The following is a 21,289-nucleotide window of genomic DNA, read 5'->3' on the forward strand; positions in this document are numbered from 1 at the left end:
AACTACTCAGATTCTAATAAAATGACCCGTCTTTCGCTCTCTCTCGCAGAAAGTCACAATCATTATGCAGGAGGCAGGCGAGAAATTTGAAGTTGCTTTGTTTCTAAAGGTCTCTTTGGATTGTCGGCGTTCTCAGCGTGATTCCTCTCCGATGACAAACTCCAGCTATCAGTATTCAGGGGACCGGTTTGATATCACAGGCAGAATTGGTAATTAACAAAAATATTGAATAAACTGTATCGACGCTGCAGACATTCCTTTTTCCAGCATCGTGGAAATTGTCATGGAAAGTAATTCCCACACCGGGTCATTAAGTATGCTGTGAGCGGAGCAGGAAGTGCTGTCCTTCATCTTTAACCTTTTCTGTAAAGGTCAAACTTGCAGACTCCGCTAAAAGAGGGAGAACTGCATGTATCTCTGCAGAGATGCTCAGCTGCTGCTGCTGGAAAGAAGTATTACATTACATACATGCTGACATTTCCTCAGAGCCTGATTAGACAAGGTCTCATTGTTAATTTACTGTTGACTAAACATTTTATATCGTTTGTGTGGTTGTTTCTAAGAAAGTTATGTGTATATTTTTGGCCAACTTTGCCGAGTTCAGATTTTCTTTGTGTGCTTAGTTATGTTTTTGTCAGGCCGGGACTGGAATGAGGACTCGGGTGCAGACTTAAGCAGCAACCGACTTTTATTTTACACAAAAACAACCAATGATCTCTTCGATGAACGTGATAGCAATGGCTATGAAATTTACTCTTGATCAAAAACGTTCTGGACCTGATAGCGGTCAGAACACAAGGGGAACAAAATAATTTTAGAAAAACACAAAACGCTCTGATAAGAGGAATCGAGGCTATAAAACTTAGATAACAGAGATCGCTCCAGAAGGAGGAAAAAATAACAAAGTTATCAAAAATCACCCAACGTAAGAAATCCACTTATACAAAAACCAAAGTAAACTCCGCTCTTTAATGACGGAAGACTATCAACAGTTATCTCTGAAAATAGAACAAAAAGCGCTCACAGGGAGGACTAAAAAATGTCTAGAAAGAAAACAATGACTACTTAGCGTGAACAAAAAACACTCGTAAAGAGGACTTTGGATCTACAAAGAAAGAACAAAGGAGCACAAAACTCAGAACTAAACTATGAAATTTTAACAAACACAAAACGCTCACGAAGAGGATCAAAGGCTTACAAGACGACTTGGACTGTGGCTGTGGATCTTTGACTGGCACGGGTGAAACGACATCAAGACAAATAAAACACTGGCACGAGACAAGGAGACGCAGACTATTTAGAGGATAACTTTCGTTTTTTTACAACCTGGACCTTATTTGTAGCATTAAATACGACCATTTACTCACCCAGACAACTTTGGTGGCATTTGGAGTCGTTTTGAAGAAATTAGCCCCAGAGGAGCGGCGCGTATATCCGTATAATGCGAGTACTCGGGGCATCCATGCGCAGCCTCTATATAACACATAATCTGCGGCGAAACTCGTTCATATTCCAATATTTAGTTCTGATATGCTGGTGCTATTCCCCTCTGAGCCCGTGGTGGCATGTTATCGATGAACATTGTCCACAAGAACACCACCAGTTACCGTCTACTCGCAGCCGTTTGTTGTTGTTTGGCCAGCTGTTCCTCTCTCTGCCTCTGCGTCCTCCTTTCAACGAGCTCCTCGTCCGTGTACTCAAAACGGTGAGGACGTCCATTGTAAACAAAGTCATCGTCCACCACCTCAGAGTCAGAAAAATATTCATCCGTTTTGTGAAAAATAACAGTCGCAAACTACAGCTAAACTAGCCGACCGCCGCAGAGTTAGCTGTGTTGTGGCTGGCTGCTCGCAGCGCGCGGCGCTCGAAAATGATGTCATCACGTCAGAGGTAGTTGTCTAGAGACGCTGGATGTTGATAACATGCCACCACGGGCTCAGAGGGGAATAGCACCAGCATATCAGAACTAAATATTGGAATATGAACGAGTTTCTGCAGATTATGCGTTATATAGAGGCTGCGCATGGATGCCCCGAGTACTCGCATTATACGGATATACGCGCCGCTCCTCTGGGGCTAATTTCTTCAAAACGACTCCAAATGCCACCAAAGTTGTCTGGGTGAGTAAATGGGCGTATTTAATGCTACAAATAAAGTCCAGGTTGTAAAAAAACTAAAGTTATCCTTTAAACACATGGAGGGTAATAGGCAACAGGTGGAGACAATAGGTAATCAGGCTGACGCACCGGTGACACATGAGGGAGGGCAAGTGCTCTGAAACAAGAGGAGAGTTAGGTTCACAAAATAAAACAGGAAATGACAAGACAAAAAACCCAGGACGAGACAAACCTCTCCGCGGTGTGACAGTTTTGTGTCTTTTTATTGATTGAGCTGCAGGTGTTTCTGCTACTGCTAATTTTTAAATCATTTGAGTCTTTCTGATATTAAAACATTGCTTTAAGGAGCATTAACGAGCCTCTGTATCATTTTCCAGATATATCTATACACATGTTAATCAAAGGGGAGGCTGTTTGACTTTCAGCTGAGTTGCCTCTGAGTGAACACTCAATAGAATAGTTACTAGGTCGTTTTCACACTACAAAAAACAGACTTAACTGCCACCAAATTGTGACTGCGAATAGTGAATTCTTTCTAAATAATTTCTCTGTTTCACGAGGCATGATGCAGCAGAAGAAAAAATGTTGAAAACACAATATGGCTGGCAGCATCAGGGAAAAAAACAAAACCCTTTTATGTGCCAAATGCTGCCTTTGATTCACTAATGCAGCATTCCCAGTTATCCAGGAGGCTACATTAGCAGAGTAAGATAATTATCTCATGCCTAAAGCTTGAATATTAACTATAGTTGTTACATTTCTCTCCAGTAAGGTCACAAACAAAAGTTTGGAGAACGAGCCTTGCATTTAAATCACTGATTTCAAAGTTTGGCTTGTTTGTGTTGTGCTGGTGCTGTATTTATCCTCGTCTTCCTCTCCTTCCTCTTGCTGCTCAAAATGCTCTTTCTGCACACTTTTCCATATAGGGCCGTTTAGCTTAGCTATTAGCCTTTATGCCCAGTTTGTTCTTAAGGGCTTCTATACCGCAGTAGTTTAACTTTGGAGTATTTTACAAATGTGTTGCTGTTGCTGTCACTCTCTAGGAGCTGGAAAATGCTTTGTGCGGCTTTAAGTGAGATCAGATGAACCTGTTCATAACTGCTGGCAGTTACTATGTTTGTGATCATTTGAACCATTTACCTATAAATTAAAGTGCATCCTATTCTTATATCTATACAGCTGAATTGTCCTTTGTTTCAGGGCATATTTGCATTTACAAATATAAATGTTATCATAGGGGAATCTCACTCATTCACATTTTCTCCATTTAGTTCAACATTATCTCAACGTGCGGTTGGTGGCACAGGTTGACTTCAGGGCCCGGCTGAGGCAGAATGAACATCTTATACGTACTCATGCATTGTGCTGTGTGAATTAAAGACACAACCTGACAGTTTAATGACAGTGTTGGTTCGGACAGTTCTGCAGCTGACAGTGGTCTTTTTGCTAATATCACCAAATGGCACCAAAAGACATTTTTAAAAATCTTTGGTGGGTTTAATGCTCCTTCGTGGCAAGCTCTTTCTAATTCTTTCTTTAGTTTGTATAGTAGGAAAACGTGGTGGATGATCTGCATCAAACCTCTGAACAATCAGCTGTTTGTATCTATGCCTCACTCAGGATTGGACGTTTTACCCATCCTGAGGTATATTCTGAATATATGAGACTTGGTTATTTCAGCATACTGAATTATTTGTACCATCTTGTAGCGTGTTTATGGTGCCTTAACTGAAACATCTTTCTAAGTCGAACACATTCAATGTGCCAGACGTGTGTCAGATATTGTTCCTCACAAGCCCACCGTGGGCTGCTTTCCTGTCTCAGTGATGAACCTCCAAAATCAGATGAGCAGTGTGATTACCGCAACAAAAGATCACGGTCGTTGTACCTCTACAAAGTGGGAGCAATGACAAAATCCATTAGGCTCAACACTCTTGTCACAGCTGCAGAGAGTACTCGAAAAAAAAGTGAAACACGGGTCATTTCATTGTCCCCATCAGTGATCAGTGATGGAGGGTTTTCAGATTGGAGACATAGCACTCTGCCTGTGTATCAATTTGCCAGATAACACAGAGGTGATTATGTACAAATTATTGAAATGGAAAATTTGTTTTTCACTGCGAGTTATGCTTGTTAGGTTCCTTAATCACTGTGACAGCACACCTGTTCTGTCACGTTGGCTGACTCCGAATGAGGTTACAGAGGCGTCGTGCACTGCATTACACAACAGACAAAAGATAGAGAGAGAGGAACACCTCTGTGTTTTCTAGTTGTTTCCAGTCATTTTACAGAGAAAATGTGTAAAAATGGCAGCCGAGCACAAGTAGAAAGAGCACAAATAAGGGAAATGTTTACATGTTCACAGACACCGTAACCAAAGTCTGAACAGTTGCTGGTCAAATGCATTAAAAAAATACATCTGGACTGTCCATAACTAGGCACAGCAGACCCGTAAGGCTTAAGAGTCCTCCACATGTTGAAACTGTGCGCATAGTGATGTAGCTGGACGGATACTCAGCATTTAAAGAGTCTGGAGGGTGGTGTCTGTTTTCCAAAACCAAAAACAAAAGAGCAAAAGAGTAAAGAATGGATTCAACAGTGTGTTTCAAAGTGAGCATGCAGCCTAATTATCTTACTACCTGCAGTAGTAACATAAAACTAAAGTTACTTGCAAGGCCAAGGAGCACATCATTTACTAACTAGGTTACACTAGCTTGAGGGGTTACATTAACAAAGCCCCACTCATGACCACCACATCCACTGTGCAGTATTTCCACACTGTGTGGAAGCGGGTCCATCAGAGTTATGCTACCGCTAGTGGCTTGTCTTGCTCTTTATTGGATTTGGGGCAACTTTTTACTTCATTAACCACAACCAAGCTTACTCAATGTGTTATGTTTACCAGACACATTGGTTAGCCCTTGCCCTTAAGCGTTTTTTTCTTGTAACCTTTAAAATGAAAGGTTTGAAATAAGGTTTCCACATTTATAATACTAATGGTGTGTTCAGACAGAAAGTGAAGTGAATATGCCCAGCGTCGTTTGTGTGAATTTGACCACGGGATCGTTATTGACCCAGAACAGTCAATGAACCAAGTGTACAAATGTTAGCCGTAAGCTAGCTATCAGTGGATGTGCAGACTGTACAGCAACGTCTGTGCAGTTGGTACATCGGCTGTGAATAATCACAACCTGCATAAACATACCAACTACACAGATGTTAGCTGTAGCTAGCAAGATAAATACAAGTATGCAGGATAATCTGAGAGAGCGCTTGTTTTCGACTCTGCCGCTTGACTGAGCTCAGCAGAAACTCCAGTTTTGTCTCTCTCTTCCCTTTTCTCTGTATGTTTGGGCTGGTTGGACTGTTTACAACAGTAGTATCATCTGCCTGTGTCTCTGGGCCAGAGAGCCCTAGCTGTTAAAAGTGTGGTGGTGCCATGACAGGGTCATTTGTCACAATGTCATTGGAATTCAGTGGCAGAGCAACACTTGAGACACCGCGGCCTCAAGGTTTTTGAGCAGCAGCAGGTGCCTCTTTCCTCAGCTAAACTTCCTTGGAGGGCTGCAGTGAAAGATGAAGGCAAATGTATAATAAAGTCGAATTTATTTGCTCCTTTGAAGTGCTTTAAATGGCATTCGATTTTGTTGCTGTGTGAACTCAAATAACAAAGTCGAATTTATTCAACCTTTTTTGCCTTTGCCTTGCAGGGAGATTTCCAGTGCAGATATTATGTACAACACAAACAGCTTTTACATGAGGTTCACATGCAAGATTTTTGCTTGCATTCTCTGATTTGTTTTTTGTTTCAATCATGTGATTCAGGAGGAAATTGGCTTATTTAAGTAACGATGCCCAGATGCAGATATACGTTTTAGTCATTTGGATCAACACACACGCCGCTACGACTGCGATCCTTTAGCACGCCTGAGCGTGTAGAACTACTAGCTAGCACAGTTTGCTTACTTTCCACCATTTCACTGCTGCTTCCCTCCTCTCTCTGTATGCTGACACCAAAGTGAACAGCAGTGTGTCAAGTCAGAGCCCAGCCCAGCAGGCAAAACACTGAGCAGCAGTGAAGAAGAAAGAGGGCAGACGAGGTGAATGTGACATGAAGACGAAAAACAGCAAGGTGTAGATGAGCAAGTATTAATGACCAGGAGCCTGAAGACAAGGCGGTGGATGAGGTGGGAGTCGGTGCGTGTGATGGTGAATGAGATGAGAGCAGTGAAGATGGTAGCTGTTTCAAAGACTAGAGTGGAAAAACCTGTGGTCTGAGGAGCGGTTGAATGAGCGTAACCTTGCTTTAGGCAGCTCGGGGGGGACGCATGGACGAATTTTGATGAGATTGTGAAATTTAAAGTGAACTAAAAAGTCCATGGAAGCTTAAGTACATTGTCCTTGTGTCTGAAAGGTGTGTTGATCAGCAGCCTGGTTCAGTGGCAGTGAGAATGAAAATGGCTTAATTGCAAATCATCACTTTAGTATCACGAACAAGCCATGATTTCACACTTTTGTTCAGGTTTTAAAGTAATACTAACCAGAAAAAAGCAGACTAAAAGCTGAATGCAGTTCAGTTGAATGTTTCTAAAAACTGTGGTACTGTTGCAAATTTTGAAGAATAAAGCTGGCTATGTTTTTGCTATTGTCACCAATTCCCATTAAAAACCAAACTGGCAATGAATTGATCTCGTATTCTTCTTCCTCTGTGCAACAGAGCTCACTGTTGTCCAAAATTTATTAAAAATTCCTACATGAGTCTCACTGTTACACTGGCTGAAGTGTTCCTTTACTACCATGAGCATGGACACAACATGGAATATGAAGACTCACCAGTACATCAAATCTGTATTAATCCACAAGAGAAAATAGTCCCCTACAAATGCACTTTTTACTCCCTTTTGAAAAATATTTACTAAATACTACAGTAACCAGGTGTTTTAAGAGATTACTGACTTTTTTTTTTTTAAAGTATATATTAGGTAGTATATTGTTTAAAGATACACATGAGAGCATCAGGTTAGGGGAGTGGAACAGCACAGAGACGAATGCATTGTTTGTCATTCATCTTTTTAAGGCATTTATTGACAATTTAATAAAATTCAAGAGTAATCCAGCCTTCCCATTCATGCAGTTTGCATAAATGTGACACAATTTAACATGAGGAAAGAATGTGTGTTGATTATGCAGGCCGAATTGCTTCAGTCAAATGTTGCAAAATCTGTCAAATTTAACTGAGGTTAAAGTGTGCCAGGGAGTGTGTACAGGTAAAATTCAGCATGCTTTTATCACGATTCCACTCAGTTTGCTCTGGTGCATGAACAACATAACATTTAAAACATAAATTTCAAACTCAGGACGTTTGGACCCCTTCTGTCCAACTTAGCACTAAATGTGTGCTAACTATGCTAATTAAGTATGCTATATGTTGTAATGCTCTTGTGAGATGGGACGTACACTGTCACATGCTGATATCCCGTCCTGCATCCAGCTGTGATGGTAGAACATCCAGTATTGTTTAGTTGGTAGAGGAATCTCCAGAACTGCCAGGCTTAGCGGTTGGATTTCCATTACTAAATCTAGCGTGTCATAGTGCTGTCAGGTGCATGGGATAAAAGCATATGCTCTCATATGCTGTGGACCCAGCAGTTGACATGCTACTGTACTATTCTGACAGAGAAGGCTGGATGATGCAGGGACAGAATGATTTATTTACACAAGTCTCTGGGCCTGTGAGAGTGTGAGAGTGTGTCGAAGGCCACGAAATATAAAGTTTATAAAGTAGAGTTATGCAGCGTGGGTACGATCCATCCTTAAAGGAGTATTTTACAAATGTACTATAACACTATAAAGCTGGTGAAATGTGCCAGAGACAGAGGGTAAAAAATGATGTATAAAATTGATGCAAGGGAGGCCGACTCTCAGTCCTTACAATGTGTCTGTTAGCTCTAAAAACCTAAAAAAAGGATCTTTTGTTAGCCCCCTCTACATCTCTAACATTTTACATGCTCAGTTTGTAATGCAGGCTTTCTGTTAAAAATTGGTCGTCCCCTTTAAAGTCTCATTACTCTGCTGCTTTTGACAAATACTTGTGATAGTAATAATTGCATGAAGAACAACAAGAAAAAACTCATGTAGCACATTTCAGACAAATGGATCCACTGTTACCTCCACAGACAGAGAGAAGACGGCTACACAAAACCACGTCATTTCAGCACTTTCATTTATAGATGTCATACATTTATTTATTCACTTACTTTTCCTTTTAGCCACAACATAGATGAGCTTTTAAGTAGAAAAAGCCCAGTGCTGAGCTTGTAGGTATTTCTGAACTGTCTGAGAATCTGAATGATAGTTGCAGCATGAAAACTGCAAAGACATGTCAATACCAGTATTATCTTTGAAAACAATGACGAAATGCTACACCGCTACATGTTTGATGCTGAATAAACCCAGTGTGTCTCATTGCTTACTGTGAGAAAGCAACGTTTTGTATATAGAGAACTGAAGATTTCTGACAGCCCTCAGATAGTGTTTATCCTGTTATATTTTAACAGGCCTTTGGCATTTTTTTTTTCATTACAAGTATTTGGATGTAGCTTTGGTGCTGTTGCAATCAAAAGGACATAATCTTTCACCCTATAAAAAGTCATGTCTGGATTTTGTGAAGCACAAATTAAATATTAAGAAAAAAGTCATTTTGCTAAATGGAAAAACACTGAAATACATGAAGGTGAAAATACATCTGCACAGCCCTCAAATTTGCCCTTGATTTTATGCACAGCAACACTCTGATTGAGGGTTTTGTTAAACTGTATCATTTGTGTCAAATCTCAGATACCCCTCAACATGCTGACTGTAATTAGTTCCGGGATTAATCCACACAATCATGGTCAAATGTGGCCTTCTCCCGCTGTGCTCGTGAAATAAAGGCCAGCACAGATAATCAAATAATAGGTGAATATCAATGAATGGACCAAATCACTTTAGTCCCCAGCTCCCATATGTAATTATTTCCTTTTCACATTAATTATTGCTAACAGATGACACTAATGACTTTGAAAGGAAGCTGGCCATGGCAGCCATGCAAACTATCAATGCCGTTTTAAATGGGGTCACAACACTTGACACCTTTGGGTCTGTTTGATTGGAATTGGCTCCGATGCAAAAAGCACAGTGCCAGCAGTTCCTAGTCACCGACTTGGCCTTGTACACTGGACCCAGATCCTTCACGGATAAGAGGAATTATGAAGACATTAAACACTGGTCTTTTATAATGGAGAAGTCTATCTTAAACACATTCTTCAGTACATTTTGATACCTTTCAATTTAAGTCCATACAAAGAGTCCATTCTTCACGCTGTGTAATCATCATAATCAAAGATGACATTTTGTGGGCATCAACTGTTCATACTTACAGAGAACAGAAACATTATTTTCTCACTCACTTCTATTTGGGCCATATAACTTGTTTCTGAAACTTAAATGTAAAGCTTCCATGGTTTACACTCGATCGATATTATATAGTACTTCATCTTGTATAAACTGGTTGTCTGACCTGGAAATCAGTTTTATTGACATGGACCATGACATCAACAATGTGCACACTAGTTCCTGTGAGCAGTACTAAAACAATAAAGCAAAATGATCACAAATACATTGAGAAAGTATGATACAGAAGAGATGAAGTAAATTACCTGTGAGGTTAGCTGGTTTAATAAAGTATTATAGTGAAGTATCAGGCTTGCAACGAAGACAAGGTAACGAATAACCTCTTCCACTTCGCAGTACATTGGTACCCTCAGTTCTACTGAATAAATCAACCACAGGATATGAGGAACATGTCTGACCCTTTAGTTGCTACCTTGCTTCCCCCACCACTCTTTATTTTGTCTCTTTGCTGTTTTTTGCTTAGCTGATACTGCACACTCAGTATATCAGGTGTGTTTTACAACGACAGTGATCTCCATCCAGCGTTTTAGCACCGAAACATGATCTAAATCCAGACTAACAGACCTGAAAACACATATCACATGAATTGAACAGTTGAATTAACTGCTGGTAATCAAGTCTAATAGGCTGATGTCGCTTGAATTCATGCAGATAAGGATAAAATCAAACACGATAGGGACGTGATGAATCAGGGACGGACTCTCCGTCACTCATAAGACACAATCAGCAAACAAATGTGGGTGTCTGCATCATCGTTTCCAAAGTCTCGGTTTTCAGTCCTGCCGTTTTCAACCTAAAACATGGTCAGCAGTAGTGTAGTGTAGTAGTGAGTCCAATCCAACTCCAACTCCAACAACTGTGTGCAGTGAAGGTCCTTTCAAGACTTTCAAGGTTCCTTTCAAAGCGTTGGAGAAAATGTTCAGTGATATCTAGTTTCTACAAGGTTCTATGAGTTTAACTTTTGCCTGTTATTACGCTGAACTATTCAGCCAGGGGGGCTTACAATGCACTTTTCTTTTCTCTGTCACTTGTGATGAACAGGCACAATGTGGGCAAATGGCTGCTGTGGCGCTGGCGGAAAACTTCTTTTCAGCATGTTTTCAAAAGACTCCAGCCAGCGAAAGATGTTATTAAGAATGATCTGAGTCATAGGAACACTGTGTGAATGTTGATTTTGGTTCATTTTGTAGACTCTGGCCAACACAAGAGCATCATCATCTAACACTTGTTAGTCATTGTGCCGTTATGTCTAAACTAGGAATGAACAGAAGACATGCCACCAAGCTCCACGCTCAGTGAAGAGTCTGCCTTCATGTCAGAACAGAGCAAGAGCAGAAAAACAAGGACCCATTTAATTAGTGAAATGGAAATTCCTCAATTAGCCGTTGGTAGGAAAGAGACATCTATGTTATGAGCATATTGACTCTTTGAGATCTGTGACAGAGACAAATGGCGAGCCATGGGGCATTCTCATAGGTTGTGCATATTGTTCACACTGCAAAGAGAATATGTTGAATATAATGTCATAGATTAGGTGGATGAACAAATCTTGATTTCATCCGTGCAGATGTGAGCCACAATTACAATATTTGTCAGCAGTGGTTAATTGTGTATAAAAATGCCTCTTATTGTCAGTGTTGTGTCAATCGTAGCCTGTAATGATGAGTTTTGTCATTTACTGGACTGTTTTCATAATTATTTCAGAACCTGACATTTTTGCTCCTGCATTCATTTCTTAATAGTTGATTGATTACATTATTGATTATTTTCCAGGAGGTCCAACGAAATGGAAAAGCAGGTATTCCTGCAGGAAGGTGGCCCAGCCTGCTGAGTCTAACATGCCCACGCAGTAGTGGTAGCGGCAGTGGCAGTGAACTGTCTCTATCCAGTGCTTGTAGTGAGTACTCCAGTGGCTCCCACACTTGGGCAGAGGGACGTGGATCCTCCAAGCAGGTAGGCTTCATTCATCTCTCATTCATGGTCCTTCAATTTGAAATGTATTGAGGTTGTCAAAGTAAAGTATCTCTTAGCATGTTTGTGGCATTTTGGGTTACAATAAGCGATACATCTATAAATGCCATTTGAGTAATTGTAAATATTTCTTGTAATGCACAGTGTGCTACAAGCCGGGACAAAAGGATGAGTGCCGGTTCAGTATCCAGTAATCATTCTGCAGCCATCGAGCAGACAGACCTGGGATGGAAGGAGGGCCACATTCTGAAAGGCCTGAAGCGTCTCCAAATGTGCAGCTCTAAAGAAGCATCCTCACTTGCATCTGTACCACACTGCAAAGATTGTATGACCTCTAATGAGGGCATATACTCCCTTGGTGTGAAGTGTGGCCCACAAGGGACTACAGCCAAGCAAGTACCACCTACAAGTAAACCTTTCAAGGCCGATGCCGGAATTGCTGCCCTTGACTCTGATGATGCGGATGATGATTCACCAAAATTGCAAAGTAGGGAATCCAATGATCAACCAACAAAAGAACTTCTTTGCTTGGAGAAACTGGATGTCACAAGGGATGATGACAACAATTTTCAAGAAGATCCTGTAAAACTTGTGGGGAACTCTGGTCATTTTCCCTCACCTGTCACAGACAACTTCTTATTTTTGGAAGGCCCCACAATAAAACCTGGTGTGAGCCCAACAGACAGCCTTACGCATCTGGAAGACAAAGACTCTCCAGAAAAACACAAGCCTTCAGGCATGAAGTTGAGTGACAGAAACAATAACCAGGAAAAGTCTACTGACCGTAAATCCAGACTTGATCATGTCAAAAGGCAACAGGGTAGACTTCCAGTCAAGCAAGTCGAGGCAGGGACAAGTGACGTGAGCTCTTCTATTCAGCATTCTGCAACAAGAGCTTTGAGCTGTGTGAGTGTCGCCAGACAGCGCAGCTCCTCAATGGAGGTTCCTCACTGCAGAGACCAGGCCAGTCAAGCTGGCAGTGAAAGCCAGAACTACACCATCTCAGAATTCCCACGAAGGAAACCAAAACCTCAGCCTTGTGACTCAGCAAGAAAGGCTTTCATTCTGCGGAGCAAGAGTGCCGATGGAGGACAAGAACAACACAAGCATACACATTCTCCTCTCCACCAAAAGCTTATTAAGGGTCATGGGTCCAAAGGGCAGTCAAACCCTTCTGGGCACAATGTTCCTTGCAAAAGGACAAACCTCAGTAAAACACATGGTTCGAGCAAGGGAGCACTATCTAAAGTTGAGAAAGATGAGGACATTGCACTATCAGCAAGTTCCAAGTCTCTCAAGAGTGTGCAACAACGATCTCCCCTTGCTTCCCCTGTGAAGCATTCAAAGACATTTAAGCCTCCAGGGATCAACGAATGCTCAAAGAGCCCAACAAAATCACCTTTGCAAATCACTAGACATCAATCAAGCAATGACTCTGTGGAAGAGAGCATCTATGACAACTTACCCTGCTCCCCGCGAAAACAACGACGCCAAGACCAGCACTGTGATGTTTCCCGTTCAGAACTAAGGTCCCCTTCCCCACCACCACCCCCAGGTCGAACTACTTCTCTTCTCCTTAGACCCAGTTGTGACAGCTTACCCAGAACACATAAATCTGCAGGTCAGCCTCAGAGCACTACCACTGGGAAGATAACACCAAGCACCACCAAGCTACAATCAAATCAGATTTCTTCTATTTTACAACCTCAACAATCCAATACAACAAAAGAAAATCAACATACAGCCCCACAAATGGGCGCTGAAGGTAAGCCAATGAAAGACATCCCTGCTAAAGTCTATCATACCCACTCGTCCAAGATACCACCTGCCCCAGTTCAAGAGTCACAACCTGCAGAGTCAGTCCAGTTATCTATGGACAGAGCTGCCACATGCCATGATGAAAATGGTGCTCCCTCTATGCTGCCAACTCATAGCATCTTACAAAGATCCCAACAGAGCATTAGTGAGCCAAAACTTTCAGAAGTCTTGCCTCAGACATATTCTAATGTTTACTACCACGGGATTGCCAATAATCTTCAGAGTTCCACCTCAAGAGCTGTAAAAATGGCTCTTCCTGTAAATGCTAAATCTCATGAAGCAATCTCTGGACATGAAACCAGTACCTTCCTCGTTTTTGGAAGACAGAACAAAGATGATACAAACCCTACTAACAGAAGTATCCAGACCTTTCAGACTTTTACATGTGATCCCCAGATGACACATGAATGTGGTGCTCATGACAAAGCCCGCAGAAAGATTGAGACCCGCTGCAACTCACTGGATTCTGAGCCCTCAGTTCAGCCTGTTGCATCTGACAGTGGTGTGATGTTAGACTGGGGATTTGATGAGGAAGGTTGGCTGTTTAAACGGTCTGTGTCTGTGTCAACCAGACCTCCCATTAAGCCAGTAATGGGCATGAATGGGGCCAAGGCTCGTAGCCAGAGTTTTGGTGCACGCTACATGGACAGGCCAAGCTTCAACAGATCTGGAAAGGTCCGTACCCAGATTAAAACCCACTCAGGGAGCTCCCTGAACTCCCTTAGTGATGTCCTCCCAGGAAGTATGAGTTGCTCCAGTAGCTACCATTGCCCAATGAATCGATCCCTTTTGAACAACTTCTTGATTGAAGAGGGCCTGGCAGTTCCCTCACATTTGGGGTCTTCCAGTGAAAGACTTCAAAGTCTTAAACAACAACGAGAGCAGGCTAGGCGCCTGCAAATTGAGCAGCAGTTTTCAAGCGCCTTTGGTGAACCAGTTTCTGAGGAACCAGAGAGACAAAGTACTATAACCACAATCGAAGAGAAAGTGATGCTTGGCATAGAGGAGAACTTGCACAAGACTCAGGAACAGGAGAGAAGCGTTGAAGTGAAGCAAAAATCTGGCTCAACTTTGGCAAATTGGTTTGGTTTTCGTAAAAGCAAGCTTCCTGCTCCAAGCAACAAAAAGACTGAGCCACCGAAAGTAAAAGATGAGAAGAGGGAGCAAAAGATTACATCGCTTCTGGGAGGAAAGCAGACAAAGTCTGACAAAAAGAGAGACAGAAGAAAAAGCGACGGAAAAGACTGGTAAGATTTTTTTTTTACTCTGTAGGAATAAACACAACACTTGCTTCACCTTCAGTGTTTGTTCCAGCATATTTCCGCATAGCTTATGGCCAATGAAGTAACTTACTGCCAGAGATGACTTTGAACATTATTATTCAGTGGCCATAGACACATCTGTCAGCATTCTTAGCCCTGAGACCAGTTGAGTCACATGCTACGCAGAGGATCACAGCCACGTTCCAAGAGATATAGTGTAATTTATCAACCAAATCACCCTGGGCATGTTGAGTCAATATCAGACAATCTCAGTATGTAGGTGTTTGTTGACAAACTGTTTCCTTTCAGCTCTGTGGGGAGAAGAGAGGCTCATGATGCAGTGAGGGCATGCATCTCAATGCCCTGCCCAGGAATGTCCCTGAATGAAATACATGGACACACTGACATCGTCGGGGACCCAAAGGTAAAATAAATCATTACCTGATTCAAAACAGGCTTTATTTTATCAGTAAGCAGGCACATTTAGTCCTAAACACAGAAAATGTCTTTACACGAAGATGTGTACTCCAACCATGTATGTTTGCTACAGACATTACTGTGATTGCAGAAGCAAGACACATTAAAAACAAAAACAACAAAAGACTGAAGAACCAGTAGATATTGATTTGAGCTGCACTGTAAATGATTATTTAAAAAAAACAAAAAAACAGCAGGATTAAATGAATACAGAAAAGCGTAAAGTTATATAACTGTCTTAACAAGTGAGCTGTACTTCAGGCTAATTCTACCAGCTGTCCCTCAAAACCTCTTACGCACAGTTTCATCATTTCAGCCTTTATTATCAAACCTTATTTTAAGACCTTTAAATTTCTCACTGTGTCCATAATTTTGCCATTGGATCCAATTTATTCATCCCAAGAATGTATAAATTATTCAAGAAATGGTCACATTAAGTTTTTAATAGTACCACACTATGCTGTAGTGTTCAAAACTGCTTGTAGAAGACCTGACATCCCTCCTCCTACCTCCCAAAACTCTCAAGAGCACATTGAGAATGTACTATGCCATGCAGCAGACAAAAGAAACAATGTTGGTAGCATGATGTCAATGGAGAGACTATGCAGTGAAAATGAGGGTGGAGGCAAGCACAGTGGAGGAGATTCATTAATTAGTCACACTGCGACTCTGACACTGTCAGAGCTAGGTGTCCATTGTCGGCTAGAGCCACACAGGGATTAATACTGACTGTATGAAAAGGCGCTACAGATAAAAGCTAGAACCAAACAGTGCTACTGTGCATGTCTTACTATGAAAGAGCATGTGAGTAACTCTTTTTGTCCTCCTACAAAAACACAATGATGCAGATGGTGAACCTGAGGGCCGATGGTGAAAATGGATCCACGGTGAAGAGCCCGAACCAGGATTCTGTGATAGGTCAGATTCTTCTATTCTCTGTTGTGTAGGGCTGCCCATAATTCCTCACAGTCACTGCAAGTAGTAATGGATCCCCCTTAAACATTTTGGTAACTAGAAAACAAAACTAAGCTAACTTAATGGCAATGTTAGCGGTGTCAATTCAAGCATGCTAGCCTGAAGGTCTTATCTGTGCTTACCATTTTGCAGTTTGCAGAAAGAAGTGAAGACCAAATATGACAGATATGTGTAAGTCATAAACATGATGGATATGCTATCAGCAGTCAACCGAACATGCAAAATGCAGAATTTTGTCAGTGTGTGCTTTTTCCTCCATATTTATGTTCATTTTATTTTTTTCTACCCCTGCATTTATTTACTGTTTTGTTTTTGGTGGCAGTTTGAATCCGGGTGAATAGCAACCATTTCACCATGGCCGTATTTTCATGCAGTTTGCCATTTAATGGGGATATTGTATGTAGCCTTGAATGCTCATCTTCACATGCACTGAGAATTTGCATGCACCAGCTCATCCAATCAGGATGAACCATTTCATCCATATGGAGGCCCAAGCTCCCACCTGCATTTGTATAGAAAGTGGACCCACGCTGTGGCAAGAAGATCAACTGGATTGTTCCTGCATTGAATACGATTCTGATATTTAGGTCAATTGCACTTGGCTGAAGTTTCAGTTTCAAATTTTGGATTATTAATTACTGTCAGTTGGACCAAGTGGTGCAAGCGAACAAACAGTACTGTTGTTATAGATGTTTGGTGTTGGAAGCATTTTTAGAACCAATAGGATCAACCCTAACAGAGAATCACAACACTGATGCTTCTTGTTAAGTACACTCACATGGACACTGAACACTGTACTCACACTCACACTCAAGAAAACATTCTCCAGGTGCTCTTAATCAGACCAAGGAGAGAAGTTATATTAAAAGCTCAGCCCGTTTTGAACTCACAGGGTCTTCATCTTGGTGGAAAGAATAAAACCAGATTGATTCTCTGCATAAACAATACACCAGAAATAAACACTATTGTATCACATAATGAAATAGCAAAGCAGACAGATACAGAGGAAACAGCTTGAGTACTCTGTAGGTCTTTCAGTACACCCAAAAGAGTACAGGAGGCTGCTAAAATCTAATAACAACAGTGCAGAAATCCACTGAAAATTCTTATATGTACCTGATATGAATTTAGACTTAAGTTTAAAAGTTGTTAAATTACTGAAACTCTGTGCTCGAGGTCTTCACAGGTCCACCTGGTTCCTATTAGCTGAGACTCACTCTAATTGGGTCAGGCAGGGTCCCAATCAACTAAACTGTCAATTTGTCCAATTCCCAAATGATTGAATAACTCAACATATAATTGTGCACCATTTTTGAGTGTGAACTGTGAAGGTAAAATCACTTAAACTGGTGCTTTTTACGATAGCTGCTGCTCATTAATTGGTGGTGCATCGTGCTGCTGCCAGTATTGGTGTTTTCACCTTGTTTGCTTCGGTTCTGGATCAACTGTCCTTGGGTCCCTTTCAGATTTATGTGCATCAGCTTTGGGTCGGTTTTTCCACCTGTCCGTTTTGGTTGAGTCCAAAACTTTGGATTACAGGGTATCCGGAATTTATCAAAACACTCAGTAAGCAATTTCCCACTTCCTACTTAGTTGAAACTAGAGATGGCAATCTAATAAAAAAAATAGATAGTGAGACAGAGAGTGGGCGAGTAAGTGGGTGAAACTAGACAGAGAGAAAAACTTTATTTGGTTTTTATTTAATTGCAGTCACTAAATTAAAAATACCATCAGATGAAACTCTCCATATCGCTCAGATAGAGGACTGGTGGCAGACCCTGCTGAAATTTCATTGACCAGAGTGACACCATCGGCAAGGCGCCGCAAATATCAAGCATGTTTGATACGGACGGACGCCTGCCCTCAGGGGTTAATCACCTCATTAAAATTTCAGCACTGCACCAGCTATGCACGCTCATCCAAGCCACAACTGAGTCAATTAACTTTGCCTTCAGCTGTGAGCTGAATTATACCGTCCAGACTTGGCATAAACTTGTTTGGCCTCATGTAGAGCTGACAGAGCAGTTTTCAACTTGATGCTTTGAAATAAGGTGATGTTAAAGAGAAATATGTACAGTTCAACCTGCATTAAAATAATGCCTTATTTTATGCACAGAAACTAGTGTTTTTGGCTGTGGAGTTGAAGTTTCTTCTAAAACTAGACTTTGTATTTTCTGACAAAGTTGCACAGAGTTTACAAATCTCCTGCACAAATTAAACATCCTGTGCACACTGTGAGACACAAGTTAGTCACCAAAAGGGAGATACTTATATTTAAAAAATGTTTGTTCCATGATGGCTCCCCCTGTCTGTGCAATAACCGTCCTCAATGGAACACCATTAGTTCTGTGTCCATCGAACAACATCAGCATTGTCCTACAAGTAGAACACTTTATAATTCTTCTTCTTATTATTACACTATACACTTGGTATCCTGTGTTTTTTACACATTAAACTCAGAAGAACATCACTGCAGTGTTGTCTGGTGACAGTGAGCAGTTATTGATTGAGCTTGGAACAGATTGTACAGATGAGGAGGACAAAAACATCACCGTTCATGTCGAAGGCTTGTTGAAACCCATCAGTTCTCAGCCTCTGTGATTCTGCCTTTCCCAGGAAGACTGTGCCACAGCGGTTCTTGTTAACTTCCAACCAAAGACCAAGCTAATCAATAATGTCTCTGCTCCATGTCTTCTCAATTCAATTATTTGTTCTTGTTTACAACAGGATGAAAATAACCATTTTTATCTCAAGCGGAGCCTCAGTAACAGACAGACACTTAAAGCTAATTCTTAATCAACAATAGTGACATAACCTTAATGGATGTTACTGAATTTGTCAGGATGTGTCTTTAAATAAAGTTGCTCAGAGTTAGTGAGGTTTTTTCAATGCTGTGTGACATTTGCAACTATCTTGAAATATGATGTGAGTAGGAAATGTGTTGTTATTACAATAGGACATGTTTCTGTGTTTTCATAGCCTAAGACTGCATTCCCATGGCTACAACTGGCTTCCCCTCACCCTTTTACCCTATCCACATTTCCATATTTATTAGCATAGCACGACTTGTAATGTGACAAATCTGAAAAACTCAATTAATTTGAGCACTCTAGCTTCAAAACAAAATAAGAAAAAAGTGAAGAAAAACGAGCTTTCGCAGACACAGAAGAGGGTCTCATGTGTGCATGCCTTAATTAATAAAGGAGGAGCAGCTGTTGCTTTTGCTCCAGTGTGTGATTGCCTACAGGTTCCTGCTACAGGGTACATATTAAACCACGAGTTTGCATGGCAACAGCTTCAGGATATCTTTTCTTATTTTGATTTGATTTTGTGCTCACTAGATGGATGGCTGCTGTGATACATCTTGTTTTTTGGATAGCATACTGGAAGTTTGGAAAGATACCGCTGATGATTCTCTGATCCAAATGTAATTGATGCAAACTTTGTAAAGCTTTGTGCACCGAGGCTTAATGCACAAAACTTCAACATGGGTTTATCAGTCTAACTGTGATATGGTGTGTAATTCTGGCGGCACAATGTCTGACTTTTGATTGAACAATGCAAAATTCTGCATCTGTAATCTTAAAAGTTGAGGAACAACATAACTGTGTGTGTTTGACAGTTATGTTTTATATATTGCACATAAGATACACACATTCGGAGTGTATTAAATTTTCATGTCATACGCCATTCCGTACATTTCATATTCACAGTGTGATCAATGCATGCTAGTCGGCACACACCCATTAAACAGCATCTGTAACACAAAGAAGTGGTTCAAGTGGGCTTGACTTGCGTTGGCTGAGTCGTTCTCTGGGACAGGGCTACATGTTTGGTGTAATTAGCTCAGCAAATCATTACCCTGCCTCACACTTATGTGTAATTAGATTGTATTCAACACAAGGATCAGCTGCTTGGAGCTCAAACAAACAGTAAGGATAAGAGACATGGGGGGAACAATCAATTATCGATTGGTAACGCTGCCCTCATTTGATAGTGAAAGCTCTGTCACTGAGTCATATCTTTAGTCATCATTTCTAGCACAGAATGAGAAACTTATTCTCCAAGTGGAACAGCTTTTCACACCCTTTCTCTAGTGTTTTTGAAAGGTTTCTGTAGCGCCACTTCAACCATGGTTACCCTGTTGTTTCATTCCTGTTGTGCCCCCTCTCTTTCCCACTACCCTGAGCCACTTCAACTGTTCTCCCTGTGCCGCAGGCTTCGGCTGCAAGATGCGAACGTTGGACAGTGGAATCGGGACCATCCCCCTTCCTGAATCCTGTTCCTTCTTCTCCTCCATCCTGCACCTCCTCCCCAAATCTTCATCAACCCCAGAACAGTCCCTCAGTCCTCCCAGTGTCCCCGGTTCCTCCAGCGAGGACGTGTCTCCTTCCCCATTACCCCGGTGGAGGATACCCTCCAGCTTTAAGGACAGCAGCCATGCAGGGGTGCCAAACTCTTTGTCCGACTCCTCCATGACCCATATCCAGTCAGTGCCTTTCCCCACTGTGGCCTTCCTCCAGCCCATCCAACCCCAGTCTCAACCCATTGTGACCTCTGCCAGTGTGTGTGATACCCAGAGCAGGCTACCCAGACCACCACAAGGTACAGTAACGCCAAAGAAGTTCAAGCAAGAAGCATGACATGTGGACTGCAGAAGTAAAGATGATACTTACAGGTTTTGCTTGTAGTATTTCAAGTAAGATTCTGCAAACTTTCTCAACTGCACAAACTTACCACCTGTTCATGAGTGGAGCTAATCCACACCCTCAAAATTGACCACATACAGCTACTTCATTCACAAAAATGCCACCCAAGATTTAAAAGAAAACTTTCTCACTATGGAGCTTTAAGTTTTGCTGTTGGAAATTATCAGAACAAAGCATTCAACAAGGGTCTCAAGGGTCATGAAAAAATTGGAAAATATTACTGTGGTTGTCAATGCAGCGCCGTATTGTGGCAAAAAGAAAGGAATGAAGTTAGATGCCAGAAATGTCCCGCTTAAGAAAAGTGGTCCATTACTAGAGGGTAAGCAGTCAAGGAACGTGCTAGGTGTGAGGCAGCTGGATTTGTTAGATCACACAGGCTCGAGAATCCATCTTGCCAGACTTCAGGAAAATGGAAAGCTCTTGCATTAAACTCCCATAGATCAAAATTAAAAGGTGGGATAAGAAATGTAATCTTTTCACGATTTGACTCTTTGGTATAACAAATTGT

At 41.4% G+C, this 21,289-nt stretch overlaps 1 protein-coding gene across 3 annotated transcripts in view; it reads left to right on the top strand.

Annotated features, from left to right (window-relative positions):
* Positions 1-21,289, top strand: part of LOC121616194 (nck-associated protein 5-like) — a 68,223-nt gene that overhangs the window by 39,361 nt on the left and 7,573 nt on the right. For 2 of the 3 annotated variants that reach the window (XM_041950888.1, XM_041950887.1), the window contains exons 8-12: positions 11,343-11,522; positions 11,685-14,605; positions 14,930-15,044; positions 15,946-16,015; positions 20,291-20,677. In XM_041950888.1, coding sequence (XP_041806822.1) covers positions 11,343-11,522; positions 11,685-14,605; positions 14,930-15,044; positions 15,946-16,015; positions 20,291-20,677 — 3,673 coding nt within the window. Of the gene's footprint in view, positions 1-11,342; positions 11,523-11,684; positions 14,606-14,929; positions 15,045-15,945; positions 16,016-16,204; positions 16,239-20,290; positions 20,678-21,289 lie in introns of those variants that run through there. The other variant, XM_041950889.1, reaches the window with a different exon arrangement.

Source organism: Chelmon rostratus, chromosome 13 (assembly GCF_017976325.1).
Source record: "Chelmon rostratus isolate fCheRos1 chromosome 13, fCheRos1.pri, whole genome shotgun sequence".
In the NCBI taxonomy this organism is placed as follows: Eukaryota; Metazoa; Chordata; class Actinopteri; order Chaetodontiformes; family Chaetodontidae; genus Chelmon; species Chelmon rostratus.